This window comes from Osmerus mordax, chromosome 2 (genome assembly GCF_038355195.1).
Source record: "Osmerus mordax isolate fOsmMor3 chromosome 2, fOsmMor3.pri, whole genome shotgun sequence".
Taxonomy (NCBI): Eukaryota; Metazoa; Chordata; class Actinopteri; order Osmeriformes; family Osmeridae; genus Osmerus; species Osmerus mordax.
In genome coordinates this window covers 20018596-20031815 of record NC_090051.1, presented here as the reverse complement: position 1 = coordinate 20031815, position 13220 = coordinate 20018596, and the positions used below count along the sequence as shown (strand labels likewise).

The 13220-nt window shown below is 46.8% G+C and overlaps 1 protein-coding gene across 1 annotated transcript; it reads left to right on the top strand.

Moving 5' to 3' along the window:
• Positions 1 to 320: 320 nt before the first annotated feature.
• On the top strand, positions 321 to 12666 carry srpx (sushi-repeat containing protein X-linked). Its single transcript, XM_067256928.1, has 10 exons — positions 321 to 396; positions 5823 to 5879; positions 7632 to 7823; positions 8207 to 8383; positions 9297 to 9423; positions 9599 to 9720; positions 9901 to 10080; positions 10752 to 10885; positions 11372 to 11493; positions 11811 to 12666. Exons 1-10 carry the CDS (start codon positions 333 to 335, stop codon positions 11989 to 11991), a joined length of 1356 nt encoding a protein of 451 aa, XP_067113029.1. The 5' UTR covers positions 321 to 332; the 3' UTR covers positions 11992 to 12666.
• The last annotated feature ends 554 nt before the right edge of the window (positions 12667 to 13220 follow it).

Genomic DNA, 13220 nt, shown 5'->3' with positions numbered 1-13220 from the left:
ATCAACTTTGCTCCACCACTTTTATGCTACAGGAATACCCTATGGCAGGCACGGCACTCGTTGAAATACAATTATAGAATTTTAATGGTTGATAGACGTCTACTATTATCTGATATTCCCTGACGCCATGTCCTTGTTCAATCAACTGTACGCACTGCTTGTGTGGCTGCCAGGCCGCGAGCCAGGCCGCGAGCCAGCTTGGGCCAGATCCGATTGAGATCCGGAGGAAAACCCTCTCGAGTTTCTGGAGCAGGAGGCGGGTCCGGCGCAGGAAGGAATGCGCTGGAAGTTTTCCTTTACTTTCCTAATGCTGAAGTGTCCCGCGCGTGAATATGGACACCTGGTTGGTAGTATTTTTGCTGGTGGCTGTCCAGCGCTACACCTCAGCGTACGAAGGTAAGGAATGGATACAAATATGTACCGTATGCGTTAATATAATAAGTGGCTTTGTTGATTACCTTAAAGTTATTTAAGTTCGTCTCTTATAAACGTTGTCTTACAGACCTAATCACCGTGGTCATTTCCTTCCAGTGCGTCATTGTAGTTTTTCTGTTGATGCTTGGCCTTTACGCACGAGGCTAACTCGCGGTCGTTACCGCTAGTTTTTGGTGAGCCACATTTTCTGTTTACGTGGATGGGGTAAAAACTGGGGTGAAAGCGGGGGGAGTGCAGTGCGCATCTGGGGAACGACACAGAAAACCCGCGGCATGACACTGGCGTCAGAGTCCATAAGACAGTCTGTCTGAACTTAAACGTGAACATGTTGAAACTATGACCATACTACCGATTATATCACTCCAATAGCCTCGGGAGGAATATTATACGATTTAAACTAGAAAAAAGTCGTGTAAAAGTGTAAGTGTGTGTAAAAGTCGTATCTACGACCTTTTGGTGGTAATCGAACAATGCAAGTAGTCATTTGAGATCTTGATGTTTGAGCACGTTGTCCTTCTACAAGTGAGTACAATTAATTAGGCCTGGTTTAACGGAAAAGGGTACTAGGGCAAGGTCCAACTTCTGGCTGCAACAATGAATCCTGTGTTAGGGATGAACTGCAAAAATATCGACCAACTCAGGGGACACAAGCACTCCTGCACACGTGCACATCTCAACTGTGTCATACTGAAACACACACTCTGTAGCAGTCTATTCCTCTACCCTCTCTCTCTCTCTCCCTCTCTCTCTCCCTCTCTCTCTCTCTCTCTCTCTCTCTCTCTCTCTCTCTCTCTCTCTCTCTCTCTCTCTCTCTCTCTCTCTCTCTCCTTCTCTCCCTATCTCTCTGTCTCTCTCTCTCCTTCTCTCTCTCACTCGGACCTTTGCTTGTCTCTTTTTCTTCTCTCCTTTTTGGTTCTCTGTTTCATTCCTTCACACACACCCCAGGTCTTTCAGAAGGTATATTTGCAGGCAGGGCAGGATTTAGCCTGCGGTGAAGTTTAGAGTAACAAGAAGCTGAAAGCAGTTCAAAGAGAACAAGAGGCTGGGATTAGGCTTGAATTGGAGAGTGTGTACGTGTATGTTTATGACTCTTTGACACATGCGTACCTGTAATGTAGAAGTGCGGAGTGTGTGTGTGTATGCACGCGTGCATGCATGTGTGTGCTGATCACGCAGGCTGTAACATGAACACAAGCCGCTGGGATAGATTTATTCTGACAGGGTAAACACAGCTTGTCAGACTGCCACATATAGATTTGGGGTCTTTGTGTTCTTTTTGTGTGTGTGTGTTATCTGTGTGTATGTGTGTGTGTGTGTGGCAATACTGTGTTTATTGGGTGTTTATTTTACAAGGGTGTTGTGTTTGTTTTGGGGGTCAGTTAGACTTTCCCTGTTGAATGTGTGTGTGTGTTGTGTTTAAAGAAAGTTCAGAGGATTGCTTTGTATATAACAGAGTGGTTCCATATGATCAAGCTCATTTGAAGAGGGATGACTAGCCTGCCCAATGTCCTCACACACACACAAACTTGCACGCTCTCTGTGTCTGTCTCTGTCCCTCCCTCTCTGTCTCTCTCTGTCTCTCTCTGTCTCTCTCTGTCTCTCTCTCTCTCTCTCTCTCTCTCTCTCTCTCTCTCTCTCTCTCTCTCTCTCTCTCTCTCTCTCTCTCTAGCTGTGTGGACTGTAGGTACAATTACATTTCTCTCTCTCACACACTTTCCCTCCCCTTATTGCTTGTAATGCGGTCACCACTAGTAAAAGTCAATCCAACCCACTGTGATGGTATTTTCCGCTCAGGCTAGCTGTCCTTTCGCAGTTCTGTGCTGTAGTCATGTCAGAAACCTGCAACATCTGTGCTGTAACAGAACAAGCTCCCCAGCCAGCTCCCCTGGAACAGGGCAGGGCGCTGAGAGGATGTCTTCAGTAACAGAGAGCGACTGAAGACACCAAGTATAACGTGTGCTCTACAGTGTGTTGCCTATATTTGCCTATACTTTTACACTGCTACTTTGGCAATATGAGCACTAGCAATTCTCTGCCATTATCGCCTGTTGAATGGAACTGAGTGAGATAGGACTGAGAGGTAATATGGACTGTGAGAGAAAGAGAGAGTTGGGGGAGAGAGAGAGAGGGGGGGAGTTGGGGAGGGGGATTAATGAGGATATGCAGGCACAGGGAGAATTTCAGTACAAAGATAGGAGAGGGTATTCAGACAGACAAGTGGAAGAGGTTGCCTTGTGAATGCACAAGTGTTATCTAATCTTGTGTAGCGTAAGAACGGAAAGATGAGGGGGGAGGGGAATGGGGGTGGGGGGTGGGCGTTTTTCTTCTTCTTCAGTCTGATGACAGGACTGCTGTGGTTCTAGCCCTGCCGTGGGCCTCTGACTCCCCTAGCTCCATCCCTTACAGATCACCTGCCAGTCGGACGGTCCCTTCCCTCAGGGTCAGTTGTTCACAGGGCTTTCACAGGGGAGAGAAGCTTCTTTGTGGTTCCCCCTCACGTCTCTCTCTCTTTCTTTATCTATCTTTACATTGCTCTCAGTCTCTCTGTCAGTCTTTCTCTATTTACATCTATCTCTCTTAGTCTATCTCTCTTTCTCTCTATCTATCTATCTTCAGATCTATCTTCACATCTATCTCTGTCTCTCTTTCTCCACAATTCCAGCAGTCTGCACGACGTGCTGATGTCTTTCCACTCTCCAAAGAGAGGTTTGTTCTCTGAGAGAGGGAGAGAAGAGAAAGAGAGAGATAATGGAGAGAAGGAAGGAGACAGAATGAGACGTTGATGCAGCTCAGAAATCCCACTTGGACCTGCACACAGAACGACCGGACAGACACCACATTCAGACGGATGACTTCGGCCTCGATCCAGCGAGGTTAATACGAATACAAATAAAGACCAAACTGAGAACTTATAGTGCCTAGAGCTGCAGCTTTCCTTGTTTGAAGACAGCATGGTTGATGACACCATTTCAAACCAATTAGGAATGGATTTAGTTTCGGCTGTTATTTGGATACAGCTGTGAGTTGACTGAATTAAGTGAAACAGCAGCGTGTGTTTGTGTGACAGATGTGAGGGATGGTCTGTAATGATTTGTCAGACCGACAGGTGACCCACTGTGCCTACCTCCTAGCTAATCCCTGTTCCAAGGAGGGGTTTTCTTGTCCGTCTGTGCCTGTCTCTAGGGAAATATGCCATGGTATGTCACCCCCCCCCCACCACCCCCCCCCCACAAACCCCGCACATACACTCCACAGCTCAGGTGATGTTATTGCAAATAAATAAGCCTCAGGGTCTCAGCCTTGCTGGGAATGTGATGGAGTTGTGTGCTATATAGATTTAAGCAGACCATTTGAAGAGGCTACAATTATTTTGGCGTGCGCCCCCCCCCCCCATGTCTTTGTGTCAAGGACTGTGCTGTGTCCGTGTCATGGCTGTTGGCGTATGACTGACTGGGATTGATTGAAGTTAATTATCAGGGGCTTTGTTTGGTGAAGTGTCCCTGGATTTGATACCGAGCTGAACAGATGCACACACACACACACACACACACCTGTAACTTGATTTCCAGATCTTGTCTGTTTTCCTTTGAAAGCCCTGGCCACATACATTCTTGAGATCCCCTCTCAGCCAGCTACATCTGATTCACCCCGTCAGAAGTTGCCTTCACACTGTGTATTTGGACTTCTAAAACCACAGGGGTGTGTGTATGTGTATGGATGTGTGTGCTGGCCTGTAGTGTCTGGTATAGACAGGTAGTGCTTGTCTGACAGAATGACTAAGAGGAGAGGACCCAGACAGATGGAGAGCGAGTCTCTCTTACAGAAACCAGCAGCTAGTTACAGTATCAGGCTCTCTCCTCGACGCTGTGCGGTTGACAGGCTCCTGTAAAGGGGCTCTGCTGCCTGTCTGTGTGCCTGTCTGTGTGCCTGTCTGTGTGCGCTGCCTGTCTGTGTGCCTGTCTGTGTGCCTGTCTGTGTGCGCTGCCTGTCTGTGTGCCTGTCTGTGTGCGCTGCCTGTCTGTGTGCCTGTCTGTGTGCCTGTCTGTGTGCGCTGCCTGTCTGTGTGCCTGTCTGTGTGCCTGTCTGTGTGCCTGTCTGTGTGCGCTGCCTGTCTGTGTGCGCTGCCTGTGTGCCTGTCTGTGTGCCTGCCTGTGTGCCTGTCTGTGTGCGCTGCCTGTCTGTGTGCCTGCCTGTGTGCCTGTCTGTGTGCCTGCCTGTGTGCCTGTCTGTGTGCCTGTCTGTGTGCGCTGCCTGTCTGTGTGCCTGTCTATGTGCGCTGCCTGTCTGTGTGCCTGTCTATGTGCGCTGCCTGTCTGTGTGCCTGGAACACTTCTCCTCTGTGTTGGTCATGGGGGCCTGGAACAGAGGACACATTCACTCCACAGCATCCAGACGCACAGCCTGAACACCACCCCTCCCCTCTGCTCTCCTCACCCACTTCCTGATTCTCCTGGCTGTTATCATTCTTCACCTCCCCCGATCTCTTCTCCAGCCCTCCTCTCCCTTCCCTTCCCCTCCCCACTCTCTCTCTCCTCGAGCTATAAATATCCCATGTTGTTATCTTCTGTTGTTTGTAAATAATACCTGGCTATTCTGCCAATTATACATTCATTATGTCTATTGCTCTCTCTCCCCCCCTCTCTCTTTGTCCCAATATCATTTTATATATATACTGTATATATTAGCTGCATTATAGCATTTCCCTGCAGTTTGACCATACTCCACACTCCTTGTGAAATACAGGTATACGAACAACCAAAGAGCTAAGTTATCCTCAGTTCTGTCATGTGATCAGGTGGCATCAGAGAGAAACCGTTTTGGAGGAGGTACACCACCCAGTAGGTATGGACTATGCCAACCACACAGCAACGTTCAGGAGAAAGAAACAAGAGAATAATGTCTACAAACAGGTCCGGGTAGTTATCTGGCTTTACTAAAACGTTTATTTTTCTCTTATTTCATTTTTTCTGAACGCAGACAGATGTGTGGTTGCCATGGTTTGGTCCCTCCTCTGGTTTTGGACCAAAGTCTCTTCTTAGAGGGGGTCGTTTGGCCAAAGCAGCTGGAAAGGGGCCATCCTGTTGGGTTCATGTTCCTAGCAGTGTCTTTAGAACCCTCTGGAAGCCTCCTTTCTATTCTATTTGATTCTGGTTCTATCCCAAATGTATAATTTAGCAACGGGTTCCAACACTAAAGTCTGGATACTGTGTCCTTTTTGTATGGATCCTCTGGCAGGCATGAACACAAACCTTTTGTTTTTGTTCAAAGCTGGAGTGTTTTGAAACGTTGCTAAATGTTTTGGATGGATCCCTGCCCTCCGCTCTTAAACGCATCCCTGCTCTCCTCCTGGTCACCCCCTGCTCTCTGCCCCCTCCTCTCTGTTCCAGGGTCAGGATACTATCCGTATGCTGACGATGAGGACTCCTACTCTGGTAGATACAGAGGTAAATGACATGGCATGCGCACATGCAGCTACACCCACACACACACACACACACACACACACACACACACACACACACACTAACACGCTTACACACACACACACAAAAGTAAACGCACATATATACTCCTGGATTTTCACAATATGAGGACTCTAAAGAGCAGATGTTCTTAATGATTAAAGGAATTACAGCAGATGAAGAGTCATGCCACTGGGTCTCCTTAAACGAGCCAGGCTACCCACCACTAGATGGCACCATGCATCTTACGTTTCACAATGATGTCAACGTAAGTTTCAGTTATATTCTGGGGTCAGTTAGACAAGGAACATTATGCCTCCAGCCAAACCAAACTTCTGGATTCTCTTTTTGCCTTGTAAAACTCAAATTCTTGTATTGCGTTCTGTTACTCAACAGTAGTGGAACACAACACCAACACACACACACACCAGTGTGTGTCTTCAGTCCAGCTGGAGATTAGCCCACGTTAGTGTGGGTAATGAACCACACAATCAGGAGTGTGTGTAAAGATGTGTGTGTGTGTGTCATCAGCGAGTGTAGCCCGTGCCAACAGGAAATGGACTGCAGATTTTATTTCCCTGGAATACAAACCTTATGGCCTCTCAAACTTGGCTTTGATGATAGGAATCTTTAAGCTAGCGTTGGAGGGGCGGACACATACATTGCCAGCTGTGGAGGAATAAGACAGCTTCAGTGTCTTGACAGATCTTTCTCCTTCCTGATTGGGACCATATTGGTCTAGACGCAGACCCTGTTCTAGACTCAACCCTCATCCTAGAGAGCTACAGTCCTGTAGGTTTTCTGCTCCAACCATTTTCACAGCTAATCTTAGCCAGCTAATTATACCACTCATGTATGCTACGTTAGCTTTGGATTGCTACGTTGCTAAATGGATACATTCCATGATTGGGGCTGGAGGGGTAGCTCTCCGGTTCCAGGGCTGGACGGACCTGTAGAGATCATAGATACTGATGTGGGGACCAGGCCTGAGAGAAGTCAGAGACTGAGAGAGCAGAGGATTCTCTGTGTCCACCCCACATCTCATACCCACCCTACAACTTACACAACTGCTGCTTTACCTCTCATGTCGAAATAACTTCTCTCTCACACATTCTGTCTTCGCTCGCTTTCTCTCTCTTTCAATCTCAACAACTTCTCTAATGCAAACACTTCTACTCAGCATCTTGTCACTTGGGAGCATGGTAAGTAAATAATTGTGGGTAATTCTACCCACTTGGTCTTTAAGGGTTCAATGGATTGGTTGTCACAGACAAATTAGTCGTCCCACAAGAACTGCTAAAATCGTTCACGTGCACCGTTGTAGTCTCCAACGTGCACTGCTGTAGTTTTTCACGTGTATTGTAGTCTTGGAGGCCTCTCATCTCCATGGAGACCTTGTGGTAAGTTTGGAAGCATATGGTTGCTAGGGGTTACCTGTAAAGCTGTCTGACAGACTGCCAGCATCTCTAGGTAGAGATGTTTCAGCAGAGAGAACAGATTGCATAGAAGATGTCTACAACCATGGCATATTCCTCTGTGGCTGTGCTCTACAGTAATATTGTAGTAAATTAGATTAGGATCATATTCAAAACATAAAATAATTTAACAAGTTTATTGTCCTGGTCATTGGCATCAGCTTGACACATCACAGCTTGACAGTTAGAGCGGTGTATTTAGTCCTTCCCTCCCCTGGAGGTCTAAGCCCCGCCCTGTCTCGTGACCCCCTGTGTTCAGGGACCCCCTGGTGCGCCCCCATCAAGGTGAAGCATGGCGACGTGAGCTGCCGAGCCCCCCGCGGGGAGCACTACAGGAACGTGATGGGGACGCGCTGTAAGATCCGCTGCAGGAGGGGCTACGAGATGCAGGGCCACAACGAGGTGGTGTGCATGGCCAGCAAACACTGGTCTGCCAACTACGCCTGCAGGGGTGAGAAGATCACACACACATAAACACACACATAAACACACACATAAAAAACACACACATAAACACACACACATAAACACATCTCTTACTTTCTCACACGTATGCAGACACGCGTACTTATCATTACGTTCACACACACACACACATACTGAACATGGCGGTTTAAGACACAGTCCTCAATGTATGTGGTCAGATGGCTGAGCGGTTAGGGAATCGGGCTATTAATCAGAAGGTTGCCGGTTTGATTCCCAGCTAGCAAAATTATGTTATGTCCTTGGGCAAGGCACTTCACCCTACTTGTCTCGGGGGGATGTCCCTGTAAGTCGCTCTGGATAAGAGCGTCTGCTAAATGACTGAATGTAAATGTATCCGGTGTCTGTCAGAGGTCCGGTGCCCCAAGCTGAACATGCCCGCTAACGGAGGCTACAAGTGCTCCGACGGCTCCTACTTCAACTCCCGCTGTGAGTTCTTCTGTTCCCCCGGATACACTCTGAAGGGCCAGAAGACTGTGACCTGCCAGCACAACAAGATCTGGACCGCAGGAGAGAGCACCTGTGTGGGTGAGTTGATGTGGATGTGTGTGCCACTCTGTGTATACAGTATGTGTGTGTGTGTGTGTGTGTGTGTGTGTGTGTGTGTGTGTGTGTGTGTGTGTGTGTGTGTCACGGTTCATCCTGGCCCATACTCCCAGTCTGCAGCTGCCAGTCAGCTCCTACACCAGGGACCGTCTACCTGAGTCATTATATGATGAATCACATTTGGTCTGTGTCCCGGCTACCTTAATGAAACAAGACTGAAGGCGTGACTTAATTAAGACTTTTAGGGAGATAGTCACGACTCAGCACAGCCAGGTAGAGCCAATGCTCATCTCGTACTTCAGGCACCGGTCCATGTTGCCATTATAATAATCTCTCGCTTACTCGACCGCCGAGGAAAGGTGTGATATGTGCAAAGCCGACATGGAAAGAGACATTCTCCTCATCTGTTTTTTCCTCGCAGACGAGGGATATGAGATTTATATCCCTTGCTCTCTAGCCTCTCCACCCCGCTGGCTGCACCCAGTACACAGGTACTGAGCTGACAAATTACACCAATTTCACCCCTGTACTGGTGTATAATAACTGTATTTAGGTAATTACTTGCATGGCTGAATATTGCAAGTTTCACTGGCTCGATAGGTGAGTAGTAATCATAGAGTGTGTCTGTGTGTATGTCTGTCTAATACTAAGTAACAGATGAAGTATGATATGAAGTGACAGATTTGACTTTCATTTTGTAACACAAACTGGCATACACACAACGCTGAGGGATTCAAATTTGCTTGGTTGTCTATTTTGCATTAAAATGAATGAATAATGAATAAAAAGGGAATAAAAGACAAACTATTTTCACGCTATGTAAAGAAAACAGGACATGTTTCAGACATGACAAGACATTCACAGTCCTCCCCTTCCCTCCCCCCACCCTGGGTAGATGTCGACGCTCCGGTGATCAAGTGTCCGACTCTAAAGGATAAGTGGGCGGAGCCAGGGAAGCTGACCGCCAGAGTGACGTGGGACACGCCGGAGGGCAAAGACACGGCCGACGGCATCCTCACAGAGTCAGTACGACCTCTGACCTCAGAGACTAGAGACCTAAGACCTCTAACATCATACGTCTGTCCTCCTAGTTAGCATGACTTCTCACCTCCTAGCCAGTTTGGCGCGAGTCAGTATGTGAGTGGAGAGCTGGGCTGTGATTCTCCAGGGCGCTGAGACTGAGGCTGTGTGTTTCAGTGTGGAGCTGAAAGGGAAGCCTCCCAGCACACACTTCCCAGAGGGGCTCCACAAGATGTCCTACGCCGTATACGACCGCGCCGGGAACAAAGCCTCCTGTCGCTTCTCCGTCAGAGTCAGAGGTGATGTTCGTCCAATCATTCATTCGTTCGATCAATCTTTCATTCATTCATTCATTTAGTTTTTTACTTGTTTATTCATTTGTTTATTCAGTCCTGTTTTTTATCTGTGCTTTTCTGAACAGTGGTGTGTTTTTTGCATGTGTGTCTGTATGTGTGTGTGCGTGTGTGTGTGCTGTGCAGTTCGTCGCTGCGGCCCTTTGACCCCACCAGAGAACATCTACATGAAATGTGACAGCGACGGGGACAACTATGGAGCCACCTGTGAGTTCAAGTGCACCGGCGGATACGAACTCCAGGGCAGCGCTGCACGGGTCTGCCAGTCCGGACTCACCTGGTCGGGCACTGAAACCAGCTGTGCACGTACGTATGCAGACCAGCACATACCAGACACACATGTACACTCACACACGACTAATGTACAACCACACACACATCCAGGGAAACAGTGAGACACACTAACAGTCCTCAGAGAGATTGAAGGGTTCACTGAAGGTGAAAATAGACCTGTATTTCTGGTCAGGGTGTGTTGTCAAATCGATCAGAGGCATCATGCTGATCAATGCCGCCCACTCGGCCATCGACCAGTAATGTCTGTAAGACACAATTAAGTGGGTTACTGTCTAAAGAGAGTGACTGCATTTTACTGCTGTAATCTTATGTAACTCTCTTATTGCTCTTTGTGGTCGATATTGCGGTTGCTGTTTTGGATGGGATGTCGTTTTTTATGATAATGTAGCAGTGTGTTATTTCACTTCTTGGACTGACCTTGACAAATGGATTTAGAATAGGATGGTATCAGACTGTGCTGTCCTGTTTAGCAGACTGCTTGCTTTGTCTAAAAGCATTTTATGTCCCTAGTGTAGGCCATTATGTCATGATTTCAGTCATGTTACATCTTATGTCACGATTTCAGTTATGCTGATTCGTGTTGTGTCATTATTTCAGTTATGCTATGTCATGTTAAGTCATTCTATGTCATGTTATGTCATGCTATGTCATGCTATGTCACGTTATGTCATGTTGTGTCACAGCTATGAACGTCAATGTGGGTGTGCGTTCCGCCGCGGCCCTGCTGGACCAGTTCTACGAGAAACGACGTCTGCTCATCATCTCCGCCCCCACAGCTGCCAATCACTACTACCGCTTCCAGATGACCAACCTGCAGGTGAGAGGAGGCCAAGGTGGGGTAGAGTGGGGTGGAGAAATTAAATTGTAAGAATTTGTTTTAGTGTCCCCTGGCTACTGCAGCATTGTGTGTGTATGTTTGTGTGTGTGTGTGTGTCCACATGTGTGTGTGTGTGTATGTGTGTGTAGTGGCTGAGTTGATGGGAAGAGTAGTCCTTCAGCTCCTGGTAAACACTGGAAATGTCAGAAGGCAGAAACAACGCAGCTCCTCTCTAAATCAGGCTATTTTAGGCTTTAATATTTTTGTACACCCGTCAAAAATCATTAAAGGGGAGCTGCCTCTCAAATCCCTGACCTTTTAAAGTGTCAACCCAGAGATGACTGGGGTCAGATGATATGAGTCACCCGAACCTTGCATTTAACAGCTCAGGTGATAGATTTTTCGAAGAAATGTGTTGACATAACATTTATCAAGCTTATCATCATATCCACCTGTGTGTTTGTGTTTGTGTGTGTGTGTCTCAAGCATGCACAGTGCGGGCTGGACCTCCGGCATCTGACGGTAATTGAACTTGTGGGGATCTACCCAGCACAGATTGGACGTATGCGACACAGGCTTATCCCTCCAGGGCTGGCCCTGCAACTCAGGTAAACACACACACACACTTCTGTACCATCCACACACCTGTCCTCCGGGAGTCAGGTGGTTGAGCGGTGAGGGAGTCGGGCTAGTAATCTGAAGGTTGCCAGTTCGATTCCCGGCCGTGCAAAATGACGTTGTGTCCTTGGGCAAGGCACTTCACCCTACTTGCCTCGGGGGGAATGTCCCTGTACTTACTGTAAGTCGCTCTGGATAAGAGCGTCTGCTAAATGACTAAATGTAAATGTCCTCACATGGGCGTCCTCAGACAAAAACGCAAACATCCAGTTTAGCGACACCATTTTGTTTGGATGTGTCTCCCTAGGTTGCAGCTCCAGATTCCCCACAGTACCTTCACCTTGGTACTGATAGACAAGCAGGGAACAGACAGGCATCGCTACACATACCCCATCACCTCGGCCGAGATCTTCACCACGGTGGATACCTTCCCGCTCCGCAAGGAAGAGATGCTGCAGCAACAGGAGGCGGGGCATACCTGCCAGTGACCACACCCACCATCACCAACCCTAACCTGCCAGTGACCACACCCACCAACCTTAACCTAAATCGCCCATCACTGTGTACCCTCTCCACCCATCCAACACCATGATAACTTCATAATAACCACCTCCTTAAGCCTAGACTACCTGTCCAGGACCACCTCACAATGCAGACCACCCCCACACACACACTCACTCACACACACTCACAAACACACACACTCACATCTCATTTTCATGGACAGCATCCTATCGTCCTCAGAAGAATGGGTTGCTCAGTGCAGTCATATTGATTCTTGTTTGTATCAGTGTGTGTATGTCTGTTATGCATTTTTCTATCCATTTTTTTTTTACTCTTCATTGTCTTTGCTTTAGTTACGAAACTGGATAAATCCTTCAGCTGTTTTTATGTATTTATGTTATAAATTCTTATAGCAGTGTTTCCAGACACGCTTGAAAATATGTTTATATTTGTGTGTTTGTGTGTACAGCACAGTGATGCTGGATCATCAGTACACTGTCATATTTTGATTTCACACACAATTGAATAAATATCCCTTGAACAAAGATTTACATTGACTATATAAAAGCATCACTGTTATGTTATACGGCAGGGTGTGATAAGTATACTTAAGTCAAAAACACACATTTACACAACTCAGTATTCACATACAGCCTTAAAATGTCATTATTATTTAAACACACAACAATCTGAGGAAAGATGTGTGTTTAATATTTTTGTTTTTCAAAATATTCTGATAATACATTTCAAACAGAAGTTCATACAATATGATTTCAGTCATTTTGCTATGAATTTGTAACTATAGGCCCGTCATTTCCAAACAGACTGACAGACAGACAGGCAGACAGAGGGGTTGACATGAGAGACTTATAATTGAAACAATACATGCTGTAAGAAGTCTACTTTGTTGCTTCACTTACAACTATTTGTCAGCAATAATTACATTTGTATTATTATTACTATCATTGTCAATGACTGGTGTACATATTGACCCAGGAGTTTTAAGGGCTACAGTAACTAGGGAATGAGCAGGCAGGTCATGCCACATGGAGTATCACACAGCAGAGGAACTAGTGACTACGTCAGAATGTGACTACAGTTAGCATGTTACTAGAACAGAATGCTGCAACAGTAGAATATGACTGCAGTAGAACTGTAACTACAGTAGAATTGTAATACAATAGAACACGACTGTTCTAGAATGTAACAACAG